The 23,682-nt window shown below is 36.5% G+C and overlaps 1 protein-coding gene across 1 annotated transcript in view; it reads left to right on the top strand.

Moving 5' to 3' along the window:
- The window catches only part of SPATA17 (spermatogenesis associated 17), a 198,833-nt gene that overhangs the window by 112,666 nt on the left and 62,485 nt on the right, over positions 1-23,682 (top strand). Inside the window, exon 8 of the mRNA XM_047077214.1 lies at positions 297-445. Coding sequence (XP_046933170.1) covers positions 297-445 — 149 coding nt within the window. The remainder of the gene's footprint in view (positions 1-296; positions 446-23,682) is intronic.

Raw genomic sequence — 23,682 nt, 5'->3', positions numbered from 1 at the left:
TGTACTTTTTAAAGCTTATTTATTTATTTTGAGAGAGAGAGAGAGATTGAGAATCCCAAGTGCTAACAGCGTGGTGCCCCATGTGGGGCTCGAACTCACAAACTGTGATATCATGACCTGAGCTGAGCCACCCAGGTGCCCCTCTTATGTATTTTCTACTTCAGAGAAGAATAGCTTGTTATTTAAAAATAATTTGGTAAACTTACTATACTTTGTAAATATTCAGCACCTTTAGTCATCAAAAATATAACAACAAATCTTCCATACTAGAGTATTTCCTCATTCTTTCTTGTCAGGGACCTTTCCGTGATATCACCGAAGTACTGGAACAGCGCTACAAGCCTTTGGAGCCAACATTGTGGATGGCAGAACCAATCAATGAGTTAAAGATGGCCAGAGAAGAACTCAGAAAACAGGAGTGGATGCGAAATATAAATGACAATATGTGAGTTCTTAGTTTAAAAACATAGCTGTACCATGTTGGGTGCCTTAAGGGATCTAACTTTTTTTATTTCCTGATTGTAGAGAATCTCTTTTTTGTGAAAAAAGGTAAAGCCACCCTTGACCCATTCAGAAGCAACATGCAAATGTTTTATATATTTATATATTTATATATGTAAATATCTATAAATGTGTATATATATGAATACATATTTATTCACACACACACACACAGGCGTGTGTGTGTGTGTGTGTGTGTGTGTGTGTGTGTGAATTAATGGCATTCCAAGGGGATAAGTGACTACTGTCCATACATCTTTGAAAATAATTACCTTAATTATCTAGTGAAAGCCTATGTATTTATGATGCTTCCAAAATAAGAGCCAATAGAACAAAAACATTTTTCTTAATGTGGACTAAATTTAATTTGGAAACGCTGATATACATTGTAGTTTTCATAAATCAGGTGCAGTGTACAACAGACTCCAAAAACACCTCCTGAACAGCCAGGCCTTGGACAATGTTTGACCCCTTTTTAATATAGTAGTGCTCGCAGTTGCAGGACACATAACAAGATATTAAAACATGTAAAGTACAGAAAACTAGCCAAAATGACAAAATGGAAGACTTCTCAAATTCCAGGAAGAAATGAAAGCTAGAAAATTACTCAAAACAGATATATCTGATCAAGAATTTAGAATAACAGTCATAAGATTAGTAGCTGGGCCTGAAAAAAGCATAGAAGACAGCAGAGATTCTATTGCTGCAGCAATCAAGGAACTAAGAAATAGTCATGATGAATTAAGAAATACTATAAATGAGGTGAAAATAAACTAGATGCGGTGACAGCAAGATGGAGGAAGCAGAGGGGAGAACAAGTGAAACAGAAGATAAAATTATGGAAAATGATGAAGCTGAGAAAAAGAGAGGTGAGAAAATACTAGACCACAAGGGGAGAATTAGAGAACTAAGTGATTCAATGAAATGTAATAATATCCATATCATAGGACTTCCAGAGAAGAAGAAGAAGAGAGAGAAAGAGGGAAAAGCTTTATTTGAACAAAATATACCTGAGAACTTTCCTAATCTGGGGAAGGAAGCAGACATCCAAATCCAGGAGGCACAGAACTCCCTTCAGATTCAACAAGAATAGGTCTTCACCATGTCATATCATGGTGAAACTGGCAAAATACAAAGATAAGGAGAGAATTCTGAAAGCAGCTAGGGACAAATGGGCCTTAACCTACAAGGGTAGGCACATAAGGGTAGAGGCAGACCTGTCCACTAAAACTTGGCAGGCCAGAAGGGATTGGCAGGAAATATTCAATGTGCTGAATAGGAAAAATATGCAGCCATGAATCCTTTATCCATCAAGGCTGTCATTCAGTATAGAAGGAGAGATAAAGACTTTCCCAGGCAAACAAAAACTGAAGGAGTTCATGGCCACTAAACCAGCCCTGCAAGAGATCCTAAGGCGGGGGGGGGGGGGGGGGGGGTGGTCTGTGAGTGGAATGCTGCAAAGACTACAAAGGACCAGAGACACTCCACAAGCATGAAACCTACAGATAATGCAATGACACTAAACCCATATCTTTCAATAATAACTCTGAATGTAAATGGACTAAATGTCCTAATCCAAAGACATAGGGTATCAGAATGGATAAAAAACCAAGATCCATCTATATGCTGTCTACAAGAGACCCATTTTAGACCTGAGGACACTTTCATTTTGAAAGTGAGGGGATAGAGATCCATCTATCATGCTACCAGAAGTCAAAAGAAAGCTGGAGTAGCCATACCTATATCAGACAAACTAGATTTTAAACTAAAGACTATAACAAGAGATAAAGAAGGGCATTATTATCATAGTTATAGGGTCTATCCATCAAGAAGAGCTAACAATTATAAATGTTTATGCCCCCAACTTGGAAGCACCCAACTGTATAAATCAATTAATCACAAACATAAACAATCTTACTGATAAGAATACAGAAATTGCAAGGGGCTTTAATACTCCACTTACAACAATGAACAGATCATCTAGGTAGAAAATGAATAAAGAAATAATGGCCTTGAATGATACACTGGACCAGATGGACTTGAGAGATATATTCAGAACTTTTTATCCAAAATCAGCAGAATACACATTCTTCTCAAGTGCACATGGAACATTCTCCAAGATAGATCACATACTGGGTTACAAAAAAGCCCTCAATAAATATAAAATAATTGAGATGATACCATGCATATTTTCAGATCACAGTGCTTTGAAACTTGAAATCAACTACAAGAAAAAATTTGGAAAGCCTCCAAAAGCATGGGGGTTAAAGAACATCCTACTAAAGAATGAATGGATCAACCAGACAATTAAAGAAGAAATTTAAAAAATATATGGAAGCAAATGAAAGTGAAAATATTGAAAATGCATTGCCATCCAGGCCTATCTCAAGAAACAAGAAAAATCCAAAATCCAAAACCTAACCTCACACCTGAAGAAACTAGAAGCAGAGCAGCAAAGAAACCCCAAAACCAGCAGAAGACAAACAATAAAGATTAGAGCAGAAATAAACAATATAGAATTAAAAAAAAAAAAAACAGTAGAACAGATCAATGGATCTAAGACCTGGTTTTTTGAAAGCATAAAGAAAATTGATAACCCCCATCCAGACTTCTCAAAAAGAAAAGAGAGAGAACCTAAATAAATAAAATCACGAATGAAAGAGGAGAGATCACAACCAACACCACAGAAATACAAACGATTATTAGAGAATACTATGAAAAATTATATGCCAACAAACTGGACAACCTGGAAGAATTGGACAATTCCCTAAACACCCACATACTACCAAAACTCAAACAGGAAGAAATAGAAAATTTGAACAGACCCATAACCAGTGAAGAAATTGAATCAGTTATCAAAAATCTCCCAACAAATAAGAGTCCTGGGCCAGATGGCTTCCCAGGGGAATTCTACCAGACATTCAAAGCAGAGTTAATACCTATTCTTCTCAAGCTGTTTCAAAAATTAGAAATGGAAGGAAAGCTTCTGGATGCATTCTATGAATCCAGCATTACCTTGATTCCCAAACCAGACAAAGACCCCACTAAAAAGGAGAATTACAGGCCAATATCCATGATGAACATGGATGCAAAAATTCTCAACAAGATACTAGCAAATCGAATTCAACAGTATACTAAAAGAATTATTCACTGTGATCAAGTAGGATTCATTCTTGGGCTGTAGGGCTAGTTCAATATTCTCAAATCAAGCAATGTGATACATCACATTAATAGAAGAAAGGATAAAAACCATATAATCCTGTCAATAGACGCAGAAAAAAAAATTTGACAAAATGTAACATCCTTTCTTAATAAAAACCCTCAAGAAAGTCAGGATAGGAGGAAAATACCTTAACATCACAAAAGCCACATATGAAAAGCCCACAGCTAATATCCTCCTCAATGAGGAAAAACAGAGCTTTCCCCAAGATCAGGAACATGACAGGGATGTCCGCCTTCACCACTGTTGTTTAATGTCGTGTTAACAATGTAGGAAATCCTAGCCTCAGCCATTAGACAACAAAATGAAATAAAAGGCATCCAAATTGGCAAATAAGAAGTCAAAATGTCTCTTTTCAAAGATGACATGATACTCTACATGGATAACCCAAAGACTCCACCAAAACGGTGCTAGAACTGATACATGAATTCAGCAAAGTTGCACGATACAAAATCAATGTACAGAAATCGTTTGTATTTCTGTGCACCAACAATGAAGCAACAGAAAGAGAAATCAAGAAATCAATCCTATTTACAATTGCACCAAGAACCATAAAATACCTAGGAATAAACCTAAGCAAACATGTAAAAGATCTGTGTGCTGAAAACTATAGAAAATTTATGAAAGAAATTGAAGAAGTCACAAAGACATGGAAAAACATTCTATGCTCATGGATTGGAAGAACAAATATTCTTCCAATATCAAAGCAATCTATACATTCAATGCAATCCCAAACAAAATTGCACCAGCATTCTTCTCAGAGCTAGAACAAACAATCCTAAAATTTGTATGGAACCATAAAAGACCCTGAATAGCCAAAGTAATTTTGAAGAAGAAGACCAAAGCGGGAGGCATCACAATCCCAGACTTTAGCCTCTACTACAAAGCTGTCATCATCAAGACAGCATGGTATGGGCACAAAAACAGACACACAGACCAATGGAATAGAATAGAGACTCCAGAACTGGACCCACAAATGTATGGCCAGCTAATTTTTGACAAAGCAGAAAAGAGTACCCAATGGAAAAAAGACAGGCTCTTTAGCAAATGGTGCTGGGTGACCTGGACAGTAACATGCAGAAGAATGAAAGTGGACCACTTTCTTACACCATACACAAAAATAAACTCAGAATGGATGAAAGACTTAAATGTGAGACAGGAAACCATCAAAACCCTAGAGGAGAAAGCAGGCAACAACCTCTTTGACCTCAGTTGCATCAACTTCTTACTCAACACATCTCTGAGGGCAAGAGAAATAAAAACAAAACTGAGCTATTAGGATCTCATCAAGATAAAAAGCTTCTGCACAGATGATGGGGCGCCTGGGTGGCGCAGTCGGTTAAGCGTCCGACTTCAGCCAGGTCACGATCTCGCGGCCCGTGAGTTCGAGCCCCGCGTCGGGCTCTGGGCTGATGGCTCAGAGCCTGGAGCCTGTTTCCGATTCTGTGTCTCCCTCTCTCTCTGCCCCTCGCCCGTTCATGCTCTGTCTCTCTCTGTCCCAAAAATAAATAAACGTTGAAAAAAAAAATTAAAAAAAAAAAAAAAAAAAAAGCTTCTGCACAGATGAAACAATCAACAAAACTAAAAGGCAACCGATGGAATGGGAAAAGATGTTTGCAAATGACATATCGGATAATGTGTTAGTTAGTATCCAAAAATCTATGAAGAACTTACCAAACTCAACACTCGAAAAACAAATAATCCAGGGAAGAAATGGCCAGAAGACATGAATAGACACTTTTCCAAAGAAGACATCCAGATGGCCAACAGACATATGAAAAAAGATGCTCAACATCACTCATCATCAGGGAAATACAAATCAAAACCACATTGAGATACCACCTCACACCAGTCATAGTAGCCAAAATTAACAAGTCAGGAAACAACAGATGTTGGTGAGGATGTGGAAAAACATCTTACACTGTTGGTGAGAATGCAAACTGGTGCAGCCACTCTGGAAAACAGTGTGGAGATTCCTCAAAAAATTAAAAATAGAATTACCCTATGACTGAACAATAGCACTACTAAGGATTTATCCAAAGAATACAGGACTGCTGATTCATAGAGGCACATGTACCCCAATGATTATAGCAGTGCTATCAACAATAGCCAAATTATGGAAAGTGCCCAAATTTCCATCAACTGATGAATGGATAAAGAAGATGTGGCTTATATATACAATGGAATACTATTTGGCAATGAGAAAGAATGTAATCTTGCCATTTGCAACAATGTAGATGGAACTGGAGGGTATTATGCTAAGTCAGGCAAAGAAATAAGTCAGGCAGAGAAAGACAGATATATGTTTTCACTCATATGTGGAATTTGAGAAACTTAATATGGGGGAAGGGAAGAAGAAAAAAAATAGTTTCAGGGAGGGAGGCAAACCATAAGAGACTCTTAAAATACAGAGAACAAACTGAGGGTTGATGGGGGGGAGGGGCGAGGGAGAGGGGAAAGTTGGTGATGGGCACTGAGGAGGGCACTTGTTGGGATGAGCAGTGGGTGTTGTATGTAAGTGATGAATCATGGGAATCTATTTCCAAAGCCAAGAACACACTGTATACACTGCATGTTAGCTAACTTGACAATTATATTAAAAAATAATAATAAATAAATAAATAACTAAATCAGATGCAGTGAAGGAGGTTAGAGTCTTTACTACTGAGGAAGATAACTGAAGAAGATAAGGAAGATCTAATAGCATATGCAATTTAAAATTATTTTACTAGTCTCACTGATTTGGGTCTCAATTCATACATCTTTCTCCAAAGCACTTCCTCTCTCTTAAGGCATTTTTGTCATCAAAATAGTTGTATATAATTTGTAAACAGACTATTTAAAATCTAGAATGGCTTTTTAAAAATTATTATTATTATCCTATAATATATCCTGTAATTATCTTTGTATTGTATCTTATAATAATTCTTTAGTAATCTACATATTCTAATAATAAGATTATTATATTCTAACATAAACTATAATTATATAATAATTATAATATAAAATATTACTATAAATCATTGTATAATAGTCAACAACATATAAACTATTGTTTTTACATGATATATAGTATGAGATAATCATATTATAAATGTTACATAATAATAATTTATCTAATAATAGTTCCAAAATACATTACAAAGCATGCTTTGTTAAGTAAAGAAACTAGAATTACCTCTCATCCATCACAGTGGATTTTGGATCATTTTATCAGTCAGGTGGGATATATAATGTGCTTTATTTTAATCATACATTTCTGAAGAATTTCTTTAAAAATGAAAATTTCCCACAAATTCAGATGAAAGATAAAATTGGCAGGCATCTCAAGTTATATATATATATATATATATATATATACACACACATATATATATTTATATATATGTATATATATATATACACATATATATTTATATATATGTGTATATATATATATATTTATCTTATAGCAATTACTTGATGTGAAATAATTAGATTGTAAAAGTAGAAGAATACAGGAGAATACAGAAGAATACAGAATGTAGAGTATTCCACAGCTTCTTTCAAGAATTGACAGACACCCAACCTATGATGAATAAGAAAACAATAAAAAACCTATTTCCATTTGGTTTGGAGAAGGTATATTTGTTTTACCAAAGAAATTATAGAAGATTAATGCTACTCAGACTTAGTCAAGCAAAATCTGCGATTTAGTGATGTATATTGGAAGAGTTCTATTACGCAGAATTATTTTTGTTTTCAATGATGCATAGGTTTATGAAACAACAAGATTAGCTGTTCAAATAATTGGCCACCTTGGTATTTATATGCAAATCACCATCTATCAAAAGATACCGAAGTATCCTTTCATAGAATTTCCCTTGATAAGCCTGGAAGAACAGATGTGAACATCATCCCCAAAGAAAGGTGGTCCACTTACACTCTCCATGGATACTTGTCAATACCTTCAACATCTGTGCTATATATCATGCCGGTAACCCCTTATCCTGAAGCTTTCAGATTGAAAGGTGCTTCCAGGATTATCAACCAATCAGAAACACACCCGATTGGGAATGCTAAAGAAATTACTTAGAGATTTAAAGCTATTATGTTTTTAGCCATGGGGCTAAGCAACTGGTCGTAGCAACTAGCCAATGGGTAATTCCTGTTTTGTTTTGTTTTGTTTTGAGAATTAAAGCAGTGATATTTTGTAGCTTCTTCTGAAACCATTTTGGTTTTTATATACTGCATAACATAATTGTATATTGTGTATTGTGAGGCAAAAGAAATGTTAGAAATTTAGGTTTTACATACTTATAGATAATAATTCTGTGATAGAAATTAGGAAAAAGTATTCTTTACCACAGAGATGCATAATTTTGTAATGCAGAGGGTCCTATCTATCTTAGGGGCCTATCTTATTCCATTATGATCTCATCTTATTATATCTGCAACAGTCCTGTTTTCCAAATAATGTCACATTCTTTTTTGTTCTTTAAAATAAGCATAGAAAGTGGGACAATAGTATGGTATGCACTGAGTACAGACTACAAAGGGGGTTTTATAAATATTTGAGAACTTTATCTGTTTGTTCTTTTCCCCAAAGAAACTCATTCCAGTTTCTCACTTTTTCTTGAGGAAAATTATCTTCCTTGTTCATATTCCCATTTACCACAATACTAGAGACATTTAAGCAAGCTGTCATTCAGCCAAAATACTTTTTAATGGCTTTTTATCAACTCCATGATAAATCTTAATTCTTCATCACAAGACACAAGGCCCTTTAGGATGGGATCTAGGCTTGCTTCTCTAGCCAATCTGCCACACTTCATGAGAAACTCTGTGCCTCAGGGCTTCTGAGCAGCTTCCATTCCTCTGTGTATCCCATGTTCTCTTCCGCTTCCGTTAAGGAATTTTCTAACTCCCATGATTTACTCAATCTGATATTCACTTAAAAACATTTAAAAGAATTGTTATTTTTACTTTTTGAGAAATGGAGACAGCAACACATATTTGTTTTAGATTTTTTCAGAGAGCATTTCAAAGAACATTTTTAGATGTAAAATAGGACCATGCCAGTTGCCCCGATGAAGCGGAGAAAGGAGTCATTGTTATTAAGAGGTGGAAGAAGTAGAAGTCCCTGCCATCAAAGAGCTCTCCAAGTAAATGCTTAACATACGCACCGACATGGCAGAGATGGAATGGAATGGGTGATCATGTCGGGTGGTACAGGCTGACAGGGGCTTCACTTACAGTCTTATGAGAGGTGCTAAGGTCCTATATGTTAATACCTTCTGTTAATTCTAAGCATTCTGGTTTAATACAGGGAGTATAATTATGCAGACTGTAACTGGATCCAATGGGAGTGGATTTAAGACACGTAATAGAAGTCAGTGCCAGTCTGTGTTCTGGGAGGCAAAATGATGGCTCCCGACAGAGTCTGTGGGAGTCCCAACCTAACTCAGGAAGCTGTGAATATGTTACCTTCTATGATGTAGAGGACTTTACCGACATGATTAAGGTTTTAAGGATGGGAGGGGGTTATCCCAAATTATCTGAGGGGGCCCAATATAATCACAAGGGTCCTTAAAAGTGGAAGAGGGAGGCAGAGATTTTACTACATAGGTCAGAGTTGTGTGATATGAAAAGGACAACTTATCTTTGCTGCCTTTGCATCTCATGGACGCAGCCACAACCAAGGAACTGGCAGCCTCCAGAAGCCGGGAAAGGGAGAGAAGTGACTTTCCCCCTAGAATCTCCAGAAGGAATGCAGCTCTGCCGGCACCTTGATCTTAGCCCAGTGAGGCCCGTTTCAGGCTGCTGACGTTTTGTACTCTTTAAGCCAGTAAGTTTGTGGTGACTTACAGAAGCAATAGGAAACTAATGTACCTTGTTGTTCAGATGAAAGCGCTACCTTGGGGGCGTCCGGGTGCCTCAGTCATTGCAGCATCAGGATTTTGATGGTGGCTCAGGTCATGATCATCTGGCTCCGCACTGAGCGTGGAGTCTGCTTTACGATTGTCTCTCTGCCTTCCTCTGCCCCTCTCCCCCACTCGCGTTCTCTCTCTCTCTCTTTCTCTCTCTTAAATTAAGTTAAAAAAATAAATAAAGCTAAGAGCTATCTTGTTAGATCAGCCTTTGGTGTTTATAAACCTGAGCTAAACTTGAGGGAAATCCTTGGATTTCTAAGGACTGGAGATTCTTCCGCAGGTTTAAGGCATGGTCATTTAAAGGATTGAAAAAAATATGATTGTGGCTTGAGCCTCCCTATGAGGAGAAGTTAATAACTGAATCACAGTATAAATTATATTTTATTTTAAAGCTGTATAGGCTTTCATAAGAACCTAAATACAGACAGCTTGATAGCTGTCTACATCTTTTTGAAAAATAAAAGGTGTTAATTTTCTGATAGTTATTGTAGGGGAGGAAAAACTTGCACTCTAACCCCTTAGGGTCCTCAGCTGGGCCTAAAAATTAAATTGACCTACAACACATTAACAGGAGAAAAGCACACACACTTGTTAAATTAAGTATTACATGACACGGGAGCCACATAAGGAAATGAATACCCCAAAAAAGTGGCAAACCCTAATGCTTATATATGAGCTTGAACAATGAGAAGCAATTGTGGAAGAAGAAAACGTGTGGGGAGAGCAAAGGAAGAGAAAAGTTAAATAACAAAATTTGTACAAAATTCCGTTGGCCTCAACTCCTCATCTCTGGTGGTAAGAACGTCTTTCCTCCTGGTTTAGGAGAGCCAGCTGTCATAGGGGTGTGTTAGTTCCCGATTTTAGGGAATAAAAGGAGCGTTCAAAAAAAAATGGAGAGTTCAGATCACTTTTCTTGTGCCTATCTTTTCAAGTGCCTTTAGCTCAAAATAATCCTTTGGCAAAGTGGCATGTTCTGGGATGGCACGTCCTGTCACCCTTTGTTACCAGGTTAGGTGAAATGAGAGGCATCCTACACACATTTAGTAGCAAAGCATAGCAGCTCCATTTCTTCAGCTCGGCCATTTGCTGGCACTGGTAACAAGTGTTCAGTAACTATGAATCTTGTGTGTCTGCCGTCACTCTCTCAAATGTGCACCCTGGCTTAGACAGAAGCCTTGGTGAATAGATTTACTCATTATTAAACCTTTTAAATACGCTTTTCTAATTAAGTATCAGTATCATTTCGTAGACCGTTACCACTGGAAAAATGTTATAGGAAAGGTTAAGGAACTAGATCTAAACAGTTTTTTTTTTTTTTAAAGGACATTTACAAAAATGTACATCTAGATGAGATCTGGTTATATTTATCACTAAAGAATAGTGATAAGAAAATTTAACACATCTCAAAAGTTTTTTGACCCTTGGGATTTTCAAACACTTTAGGCCTTTACAATTTGCATATTTTCTGAACTGTTATTGTATTATGATAAATAGGGATTATCATATATTTTCAGACAATGTTTTCTTAACAATTCAACTTTTATTTGTAACTCTTCCATTTATTTTAATTACTAGCACAGTGTGCAACATTTATTAATCAGCAGAGCCTTTTTAAGTTAAAATACTAAATTAGCTAACCCCATTAACACAGAATACTCCAAACAAGCAGTAATAGGAGAGGTAGTTACTGTGCAAATCGTATTAAACATGCGGGTGCTCTAGGGCACAGTTAAGCATGATTACCCTCTTTTGATCCAGTATTCCTCTGCCTCTCCCAGCTCATTTCCAGTGGAAATTTACAAAGTGCTGCCTTCGTTTTTCCAGCTTAATTTTTCTAATGAAGTTCTGGTACTTTATAATACTGGAGATACAGATAATAAGCCTATGTATAATTAAGAAGTTCTAGAATTTGTCTACAAAAGGGCCCTTTATTACTTTGACTCTACAGTGAGAACTGTGCTTTTGTTTTGTTCACTCTTTCCACGGAAAAAAATGATTTTTTAAGTAAGTTACTTTCCATGGAAAAAAGTGATTTTTTAAATAAATTACTTTCCATGGGAAAAAAATGATTTTTTTTAATAACTAACCACAGAACACTTGGATTGTGTTCTTAACAGACATTTAACACCAAAGAAGTTTAAGATTTACAACATCAACATAATGGGATAACTTGGAATACTTTTATTGATATCCTGAGGATATTACATACGCCTTGGTGTATGTAATTGAGCAAGTCATAAAAAGACACTCGCGGTCTTTTTCGTTAGGTATTGTCATACCCTATGTACTCTTCCTAAGACAATGCCTGACATATGCTAGATAAAGTTTTGCCAGTTGACTTTAGGTACTTTATGAGGTATATGGAATTTCTTTTTTGACAGAAGAATAATCATTTTGTGCCATACTCAGCATTCTTATATTAGTGTGGCATGAATACATGCAAAATTTTCCTGTTTCAGTTTAGGGTTCAAAAGTGTGTTGGGAGCACCTGAGTGGCTCAGTCGGTTGAGCCCCCCACTCTTGGTTTCAGCTCAGGTCATGATCTCACAGTTTGGGGGTTCGAGCCCCACATCTGGCTCCACACTGGCCGTATGGAGTCTGTTTGGGAGTCTCTTTCTCCTCTCTCTCTGCCCTTCTCTCTTTCTCTCTCTTTTTGTCTCTTTCTCTCTTTCCCTCAAAAATTAATTAATTAATTAATTAATTAAGAAAAAAATGTGTGTTGGGGTCAGAAGGAACTTGAAGCCTGAACAGAATTTTGCCAGACAGAACAAGGAGGGTGACAAAAGGAGGCGGCCTGGATAAAGCCATCTCTGTGCTAAACAGTGCGTAGTTCATGGGGTTTCAGTGTGCCTTCTGAGGTGTCTTGTGGAGCTCAGCTCGCGGCTTGGGTACCTCATGCAATGTGGCAGAGATGAGATGGGAAGTGTACTTGGAGCCCAAGTATGAAGGGCCATGTGAACCAATGTAAAGTATTTGGACTTCACCATATGAAAGACAGTATGAAACCATCACAGTTTTAGTCACTGGGGTGAAGGGGTCAGATAGATTAAAAACGTCACCCTACTAGCTCTGTCCATGGTTAAGAAATGAGAGTCACTGGTGACAAAGACCAGTTAGAGGACTGTTACCACAGTCCAATTCCAAGATGAAGAGGACATTGGCAGTGGAGGGGCAGAGAGAGGTTGACAGATAGCTGTAGGTAGAATCCTACAAACCCTAAACCAATTTTAGGGGCCAGCCTGATAGGGTGTAGATGGCATGGTCAGGGGCACAGATATGTTTAGAGTCACTGTCTTAGAGCTTTCTTAGCTGCAAAGGACAGAAATCCACTCAAGGTAGCTCAAAAAGTTAAGTTAAAAGTTATGTTTGAAAAGATCCAGCAGGGAATCTTGTAGAAATATGAGGAACCAAAGAAAAACTGGACTAAGATGACCTTGAGGCTGCAGGGGCATGATTGCTCACTCTGGTGGCATCTCTGCTTTTCTCTGCATTTCTGCCTCTCATCTGCTGTCTGCTGACTACCTTTATCTGCTAGGAGTTTCTTTCCCATAAATCTTCAGCTTGCATTTATTTATCATGGCCATTCCAGGCCTGATTCAATATAACCTTCCAGCTCTAGAACCTACAGCTAATTCCTTTTTTTCAGTTCAAATTGCTGAAAGAGAATCTGTTTTGCTCAATATATATAAACAAACTAGCCCACATAAGTCGTAACATTGAACACAATAAATAATAAATATGTGTTAAAGTAATAGATATGTTAAGTTAACATATAAATAAACCACAGTCGTCGGGGCTCCTGGGTGGCTCCGTCGGTTAGGCGTCCGACTTTGGCTCAGGTCATGATCTCACGGTCTGTGGGTTCGAGCCCCGCATCAGGCTCTGTGCTGAGGGCTCAGAGCCTGGAGCCTGCTTCAGATTCTGTGTCTCCCTCTCTCTCTGCCCCTCCCCCGTTCATGCTCTGTCTCTCTCTGTCTCAAAAATAAATAAACATTTAAAAACAAACAAAAAAATAAACCACAGTCGTGATCTTGGGGAGGGTGTGTTACATTATATCAACTACAGTGTTTTATGGGAGTAAGGCCATAAGCAAAGATTTCTTCAGATTGAGGAGTGCCAAGCAAGGAGTCCTTTAGTGCCTTGACGTGATGACTTCTGGCTGAGTGGACTGGCTAGTCGGTGATGTCCTTACGTGACTAAGAAAAAAATACAGGCATACCTCAGAAATATTGCAGGTTTGGTTCCAGACCAAGGAACAAAGTGAATATCACAATAATGCAAGTCAAATTGATTTTTTGGCTTCCCATTGCATATGAAAGTTATGTTTACACTATAAGTATGCTATTAAGTGTATGCAACAGCATTATGTCTGAAAATGTGCATACTTTAATTTAAAAATACTTTATTGCTATATGTAAGTGGTGAATCACTAAACTCTACTCCTGAAACCAATATTATACTAAATGTTAACTAGAATTTAAACAAAAATTTGAAACAAAACAAAACAAAACAAAATTCTACAGACTCTAGAAATGGAAACATATAAGGATAATTGATAAAACATTCTTTTCCAAAAAATAAATGGGTTAATTAATTAATTAATAATTACTAAAACAGACTAACCATCATCTGAGCTTTCAGCAAGGTGTAATCTTTTTGCTGATAGAGGGTCCTGCCTCAGGGTTGATGGCTGCTGACTGATCAGGGCGGTTGCTGAAGGTTGGGATGACTGTGGTAGTTTCTTGATACAAAAGTGAAATTTGCCATATTGATTACCTCTGCCTTTCACTAATGATTTCTCTGGAGTGTGCATTGCTCTTTGATAGCATTTTACCTACAGTATAACTTCTTGTGGAATTGGAGTTAATCCTCTCAAACCTCTGCTTTATCCACTAAATATGTGATATTCTCACTCCTTTATTGTCATTTCCACAATCTTCACAGCCTGTTCCCCAGGAGTAGATCCCACCTCAAGAAACCACTTTCTTGGGGCGCCTGGGTGGTGCAGTCGGTTGAGCGTCCGACTTCAGCCAGGTCACGATCTCGCGGTCCGTGAGTTCGAGCCCCGCGTCAGGCTCTGGGCGGATGGCTCAGAGCCTGGAGCCTGTTTCCGATTCTGTGTCTCCCTCTCTCTCTGCCCCTCCCCCATTCATGCTCTGTCTCTCTCTGTCCCAAAAATAAATAAATAAACGTTGAAAAAAAAATTAAAAAAAAAAAAAAAGAAACCACTTTCTTTACTCACCCGGAAGAAGCAGCCCCTCCTCCGTCCAAGTGTGATTCAATCAAATCTTCAGGCTCCTCTTATATTTCTAGTTGTCTTGCCATTTCTGCCACATCTGCACATACTTCCTTTGTTGAAATCTTGAATCCTGCAGACTCATCCGTGAAGATTGGAATTGACTTGTCCTAAACTCCTACTAATGTTGATATTTTGACCTCTTCGCTTGAATCATGCATGTTCCTAATGGCATCTAGAATGTGAGTCCTTTCCAGAAGATTTTCAGTTTACTTTTCCCACATCCACCAAAGGAATCACTATCTGTTGCAACTATGGCTTATGAAATGTATTTCTTAAATCGTAAGACTTGAGAGTCAAAATTACTCCTCAATCCATGAGCTGCAGAACGGATGCTGTGCTAGCAAGCGTGAAAACAACCTCCATCTTGTACATCTCCATCAGAACTCTTGGCTGACCAGGTACATTGTCAGCGAGTGTTCATATTTTGAAAGGAATATATATATATATTTTTTTTTGAGCAGTAGTTCTTAACATTGGGCTTAAATATTCAGTGGGCTTAAATGTTGTGAACAGATGTGCTATGCAGGCTTTGTTGTTTCATTTACAGAACACAGGTAGAGTAGACGTAGCATAATTCTTACAGGCCCTAGGATTTTTGGAATGGTAAATAAACATTGGTTTCAACTTAAAGTCCCCAGCTGTATTAGACCCTACCAATAAAGAAGCCTGTCCTCTGAAGTTTTGAAGCCAAGCATTGGTTCTTCTCCAGCTACGGAATTCTTAGAGATGCCATCTTTTTCCAATCGAAGGCTGTTTCGTTTACATTGAAAATCTGTTGTTTAGTATGGCCACCTTAATTAATTATCTCAGCTAGATCTTTGGATAACTTGCTGCAGCTTCTATATCAGAACTTAGCTGCTTCACCTTACACATCTATGTCATTGGCTTCTTTCCATAACCTCACGAGCCAACCTCTGCTAGATTCAGACTTTTTTTTCCGCAGCTTCCTTACCTCTCTCTGCCCTCATAGGATTGAATAGAGTCAGGGCCTTGCTCTGGATTGGCTTTGGCCTAAGAGAATGCTGCGGCTGGCTCGATCTTCTATCCAGACCACTCAAACTTTCTCCGTGTCAGAAATAAAGCTGTTTCATTTCTGTCTCGTTTGTGTATTCATTGGAGTAGCACTTTTAATTTCCTCCAAGGACTTTTCCTTTGCTTTCACGACCTAGGTAACTGTCTTGTCTGGAGCAAGAGGCCTACCTTTTGACCTGTCTTGGTCTTTGACATGCCTTCCTCATTAAACTTTATCATTTCTAGCTTTTGATTTAAAGTGAGAGACATATGACTGTTCTTTTTACTTCAACACCTTAGAGGTCACCATAGGGTTGTTAACTGGCCTAACTGCAGTGTTTTTGTGTCTTAGGGAAGGGGAGTTCTGAGGAAAGGGTGAGATGGGGGAATGCCAATTTGTTGGGGCAGTCAGAACACACAGAATATTTATCCACTAAGTTCCCTGTCTTACATGGGTGTAGTTCATGGTGCCCCCAAATAATTATAATAGTAATATCCTAGATCACTGATCACAGATCATCATAATGAATATAATAGTTAAAAAGTGTGATGTATTGTGGTAAGTGCCCAAGTGTTACAGAGACACAAAATGAGTAAATGCTGTTAGAAAAATGGCGCTGATAGACTTGCTCTAAACAGGGTGCCACAAAGCTTCAGTGTGCAAAAAGCACGATATCTGAATAGATCACTAAAGCAAAGTGTAATAAAATGAAGTATGTCTATATAGGAATTATAGGTTTGATTGGATGGAGGTTTTGGATATAAGCTTAATTCAGGGGCAGCTCTTTAAGATTCCTATTGCGCATCTAGGTAGATAGATATTCCTAGTGAGCATTTGAAAATACTGGTCTTGAGTTAAAGAAAAACATTGTATATAGAGATAAGGATTTAGAAATCATCACTGTAGAGGAATTAATTAAAACCTTGGTGGTGGAAGAATCTGCTAGAGGGAAGCTATCAAGAGAGAAATGTACAAATTTCTGGGGGTTGCTTTCATGTTAGGACTACGGTCAGGATGCTCATCTACATCACCTTGAGGTTTAAAATTATATACATGTGCCTTCCCCAGTCACAGATATTTTGACTCAGTAGGCAGATGTGTTTGTGATTATGCCCAGGTGATTCAATGCACAGTTATGGCTAAGATAAGAGTCATCAATTCAAGGTATTGGCAGAAAATGGTAAGTCTGTCAAGAAATTAGGAAAGCAAAGAGGAGAAAGAGATATTTTACAGATGTAAAGAAAATTCACTACAAGGACTGGATGAACAGCCTGACGTAGAAGTCAAGTCAAGTGAGAACTAAAAGTATGTTTTGGATTTGGCCATTGAGAAGTCATTCATTGGTAGCTTTACTTTCTTCTTTAACTATCAGCTGATTCTTATTTCTCCCATATTCTTCAGGATATCACAAAAGAGCTTGGCCAAAGCTCAGACATATCAGACAAATTCTTGGCCAAAGATCAGACATATCACGTCTAAAATTTTACTCTTACCTATGGTGATATATGTCTATGTGTATATACACCTGTTTCTAAATTTATATATATATATGTGTGTGTGTGTAATAATATATATATATATATACGTTAAAATATTCAAATATTTAAATTTCTATTAAAAAATCTATTTATTTTTAATTTAAAATATGGAAACACAAACACATATTAAATTATTAAGATTAAATGGTGCCAGTGTCATATGTGTCTATGCCATATATATATGTCACCACTTTTCTAGGATTGTATTTTAATATTACACTCTAGAATTGTGCTGAAAATTAACACCAAATTAAGCCACCTATGGATTGTAGAATCTGTATTCTTCTGCTTTTAAATTCGTTTTGTAACATCTTTGGTACAGTCACAATTTCTTAAAAATAACTGATAATGATTTGGTGATTTAATCCAAAGGTTGGCTCAGTGACTTGAGATATAATTCGGTTAGAGACCTTGAAATCATTGAAAATGCTTAGATGCACACATGTAAAATTTAAACCAGAGGTTGCAAAATTTAATGGCTTCTGAGCTGCATAGTCTCCAGGTATGTTATATTTGGATGCTACAATTTTCTAAAAATTATATTAATGGAAAAGTAATTAAAAATGGTAATTATTTTTTTTAAATCCAGATTTTCCAGTTTTTATTAAAACCTAGATGATCTTGGGGCGCCTGGGTGGCTCAATCGGTTAAGCGTCCGACTTCGGCTCAGGTCATGATCTCACGGGTCGTGGGTTTGAGCCCCGCATCAGGCTCTGTGCTGACAGCACAGAGCCTGGAGCCTGCTTCGGATTCTGTGTCTCCCTCTCTCTCTGCCCCTCCCCTGGTCATGCTGTCTCTATCTCTCAAAAAAATAAATAAATGTAAAAAAAAAAAAAGATAAATAAAAAATAAATAAAGCCTAGATGATCTAGAAACAGTGGGCCCACAGTCTCACATGGCAATAATTGAAGCTTACCTTCTTATTTTTTTTGTCTAACTCACTGGTGTTACCTGCCTAGCCCTTCTGGATATAAATATTGGCGACCCTTGTTCTAGGTGATAAGCTCCTCAAGAATATAGCCCATGACTTACACAGTACACTGAGACCACAATGCTTGAAAAATGGTAGGTGTTAAGTTTTTCCTTTTTTTTTTTTTTTTTTAATATTGACTTGAGCTTGAACTGAGTCTTGTTTGTTTTGTCTTTATCTGGTCACCAAAATTATTCTCACTGAAAGAAAAGTCAAACAAAAGAAAGTGAGTTCAATTGTGATTTCTCTTTGATCTTTATTAACATTTTCCTATTACTCTCGGTAATAGGCAAACCTATACTCTGTTTTTCTTTCTCTTACTTTCAATAGCATTTTCCAAACTGTGTCTCTTAAAACACTAATCTGCAAGATGTTAGTGAATTTTCTATCAGATAAATTTGGGAAAAAGTTATATTTAAAACAGTTAAACTTTTTTTTGGCATTTATAGGGCATCTCAGTCTTAAATATACTTTTATTTAGTGTAAACTGCAAAGAAGTAGAATATAATATATAGCCTTTTGCAAACTTATTCACTCATTCATTCAACAAATATTATCGCATGCCTAATATGTGCCAGGCACACTATATTAGGCATTGGGGACAGAGCGATAAACAAGATAGAGATCTCCTGGCTTCCTAGATCTGATAGTATAGTTGGCCATGGAATCCCCTCTTCCAGAGACCACAGTCTAGAGTATGCCACTCTGGAATGTTACTCAACAAAGAATATTTGAGTTTCCTTAGCAATTTTTTAAAAATTTTCAGCTTATTTTTTTCCTTAGACATTCTCAACAATGATTTGTACAAGTGTTTCCTGTGGCCTTATTTCCCCCTTAGCTTTTATTTAGTTTTTTACTTAGTTTAATAAAACTGTTTTCTTTAAGTTTTTAATTTTAATTTCACTATGGTTAACATGCACAGTTCTATGTTCTTTTATATCAATTACACAAGTCCTTAAAATATCTGAGCTTATCCTTTTTAGCTATATTGGTGCCTTTGTTAGTTTAAAACATCTGACATAAATGGCCCAAAAGAAGAGCCTGTGTGAAATGTTACTTCGCTAGAACATTTAAATTTAGTATCTTTTAGCAAGGTTATTTTTTTCTTTTTTTTTTTAAGATTTTTCACAATTAACTACAGAAAAGTCAACTCTGCAAAACATATGTCCGAAAGTTGTTACATAGCTCTAATAAAGGTAGTGAATCAGCATGCCTTGAGATTGTTAATAATAACAATATATCCAAGAATTCGATTCCTCTTAAGCCAAGAAAAATGTAAGGAGAAGAGCAAAATATGTCTTCCCACTTAAATTTAGAAGCTTGCAATATAAGCTCACTGTCGAGTTGAACACATAATCTTGCCATTTGAGTCCTTTAAATATTACATTTCTGTCTCCACCCTAGGGAAGAGACCTGTGCTATTGATATTGCTGCTTAAATAGTTTATGAGTTTTAAATTTCCACTATGAATTCCACTCTTATTTTAAAATACTTTATGTATTAAACACTTAGAGCTATGGTTACATTAAAATCTCAGTGAAAGCTGTCTTCATCCAGAAACGAAGTCTGTTTAATTCCTATTCCAGTTTGTTGCTCATTTTATTAACATCTCTTCAACCAAAATTCGACTCAACTAAAACATCTTAATAGAGTAGTAGACTATGTTTTGAGGTCTTTCTGTTGGTATTAATGAGTTACATGTTAAGTTTATTTGGAAATTTGGATTCTTAATATATACAGTGAAAATACTTTATTTCTCGTATTGAACGTAATGAAAAAGAGACTTGCTAAGTTTATTCTAAAATTTAGATTATTCTGTATTTAAAGGAAAAATATTCAGCTTTTTATGGACCTTTTTTATGAATCATACCTGAGTCAGTTAACCTGGTTAGTGTTTTAAAAGGGCTAAAATTATTCAGTATGGAGTCATAATTGACGTAGCACTGTATAAGTTTAAAAGGTACAGCATAATTTCACTTACATATATAGCAAAATGATATACATTCATTATTCATTATATTAATTCAATATTCACTATTAATTATACATACTACAAATCTAAAACATACCTCATCCTATTTCAAATATAATTGACAAAAATAATTTGCATATTTCCAATTATGTGTTTTTTTTTTCAAAATACTTTATCTTTAAAAAAAAAAAAAAAGCTATGATTAGTTAATGAGAACTGAGTCATCTGATAATGAGACCAGAAATGAACTGGTTATAACTTAGCCCTCAAAACATTAAACTTAGTATTTTCTATGTTATAATAATGATGATAATATTAAAGTCTAATAGAATCATTTTTGAACAGGTGTACTTTTAAGATAACATGAAAACTATTTGTTTGTTGATTGGTTTATTAGATTAAATCAATTTGCTTGATTCATGTTTAATCTTTTAGTTCTTTCATCACCTCCCTCCAAACTTTTACACCCAGGTGTCTTTGCTTGTCAAATTAACTTCTGTAGACTACAGAGGATTCCCTCTGGAATTAAAGGAAATGCCTTCCTTTAATTAGCCCATAGTGGTTTTTTTTTTCCTCCTATTTTATTTTCTTCACCACCAACTAAATAACTATTCTATTTTGAACATTTCAAAGCTCTGAATCCTTGCTCCTTTTTTTTTTTTTTTTTGAAAGTATTTTAGATGTGCCTTTTAAGCCAAGATCCTGGGATGAATTCCAGCACTCACTCCTGCATCCCCATTAGGGAGTGTCTGTCCTACCAGTGTTGTTAATGATTGGGATGGGCTGCTCATAAACTAAGATTTTATTAACACAACTTGTGATCTTTTGAGTATATTCTACAATTCTGCTACGAGAAAACTTTTATGGCAACCATTATTGCTATGAGAAAAAATAATTGCCGTGACTCCCTCTCTGTGTAGTATATAAGGCCAAACCGATTACTGATTTTCTGAGACTTTGGTCATTTTTTACCTCAGTAGTACATGGTTAAGAAACAATATTATCGTGAAGTCACTCTTAATAGAGTTAGAAGTAAACTACTGCTTGCACATATGAAGTTCAATTACTCAAATATTAAGTCAATAAAATTCATAAGACCTTATTTGCTATGCTATCATCTCATTACGTTACATTTTCTTGTCTATGAAGTGTAGGAGATTTTAAAAACTTGAAGACTAAATCATTTTATAACTGATCTGAGATGATGGAAAAGTATTTTTATTTCCTTTTCCCACATGAAAAAGTGGATGTATTGATAGTCACTTATGTAAGAATCCTGTATTTATCTTATAATTCATTTATTAAAAAAATATTTTTTTCAGTAAAAGGTGAAAAATGTCAGGCATGTCTTGGAATGAAAGGATCTCAAGGCATCTGATTTAGCAACAAAGAGAGAGCTATGAGACATGGTCACAGGCTACCTTTCCTTGATCCCCAGTATTGATTAGCCTTTGTAATGCTGTGGTCAAGTCTGCATTTCAAAGAGAGGATTGGCCAAGAGCCCAATGATGAGCCCCAGTTTGGCAATAGTATCTGTGAGGAAAGAATAAAGTAACTGAGACAGTATTTCCTATAGACCTTAAGTAAGATAAAACTGTTGAAGCTTAGCCTGTTCTCATAGGAGCTGGTATGTACCCCATGAAAAGTGTTGTTTCTATTTTCCGGGAAGATTAGCTACATAATTTATAAGACCCTACATGTGTGTTCCAGGCTTTTACCTCTGAGCATCTACTCATACAAGTCCCTGAAATGCATGCTCTTCTCAATTTCTGTGTCTGTCTAATGAAGTCTGACCCATTTATTAAAACTCAGGTTAGATATTGTCTTGCTGTGCTTTGCTATTTCTCTTACCTCTGGCCTAGGCGCGCGCACACACACACACACACACACACACACACACACACACACAATCTTATTTGCATCTTTTGCATAGCTCTTGGAGAATTCATTGTGGTCTGGAACCAAATTCCTAACTTGCAATAAAGTGTCCCTTTATCCTGAATAAAGTATCCCTTTATCTTGCTTTGTGTTAATACATGTATTTTACTAGGAGGGCTGATCTAGGGCATGTTCAGTGTTTGAGACCTGTTCCATAAGCATGTACCTTGGTATCTATAAATTGTTATCACCATGTTCATCTTGGGGTGATTTACCCAGCTAAAATCCATTGCAGCTTGCATAACTCCCCTATCAAGTGTCAAAATTTATATACATGTAAACATAAAAACAAATGCTTTGCAAGTTATAAAGATCTGTAATATATAACTGTACATATTCTTCTTATTTACTGTATAGTCATCTTTACCAAAAGGCTCTCCATGATCTACTTCGTGTCCTTTATAAAGAACCCAATCTCCAGCTGTGTTGAACCCTCTCAGTTCGGAATTCCTTTTTCTGTTCTAACTCACCTCTGTATCTTTGTATATATTGTTTCTTCTGTCTAAATTGGCTTTTACCAACTTCTTAACTTGACTACTTGTCTTTCAGCTCTGGCAAACACAGCCTGGAAAGATAACTTTTCCATGTCCCATCTCCCAACTGCTTTCCAGTAACCCCAAAACATAAGCATGCACATTGGCATATTACAAACACATATGCACATGCAGACATAAACCTTCCTCTGTACCTTAGTAACCTCTTGTGCATACATCCATCACACAACTTAACACATTCTGTGTTGTCTTATTCTCTACCCCCTACCATTAGGCAAGAATTTCTTTTAGGTATAGTCCATCTTCCATCATTCTATCTCAATGTTTTCCAAAGTGCTTAGTATATAAAAGCTTCATTGAATGTTAGTTTAATGAGTGGATATTAGGACAGTAGGGGAATCAGTGTGGGCCTGGATTGGGACAATTAGGTTGCCTAGGATGGAAAGACAGAAAGAAAGAAAGGAGAATGGCGTCAGTGGGATGGCAGATAAGGAATGATGGAAAGTGGACAGATCAAGTGCATTCTAGGAAGCTTGACAGATGGACTGAAGAATATAGGCTTCAATCAGTAGGCAAGAGGGGTTCATAATTTGTAGATTTCAGTTATTTGGCAGTGAAATAAATGAGTTGGAGGAAAACCTAGCATTGTGAGTGGCAATAGTAGGAATATAAAAAAGGGGTAATAAAAGGGAGTTATCAGAGAGAAAAAATATATAATTCATTAGTCTTCTTTTTTTGGAAAATATAGTAAGTATACTCAGGGACTCATTTTCCCTGAAGCTAATTGACTGTTTTTAATTTTTGCTTCCCGAGATTCCTTACAGAT

Source organism: Lynx rufus, unplaced genomic scaffold, assembly GCF_022079265.1.
Source record: "Lynx rufus isolate CCGP_SWC_20201006 ecotype Redwood Valley unplaced genomic scaffold, mLynRuf1.p SCAF_15, whole genome shotgun sequence".
NCBI classification, from domain to species: Eukaryota; Metazoa; Chordata; class Mammalia; order Carnivora; family Felidae; genus Lynx; species Lynx rufus.
Note: the sequence above shows the minus strand (reverse complement) of the source record. Positions and strands in the feature narration are given on the sequence as shown.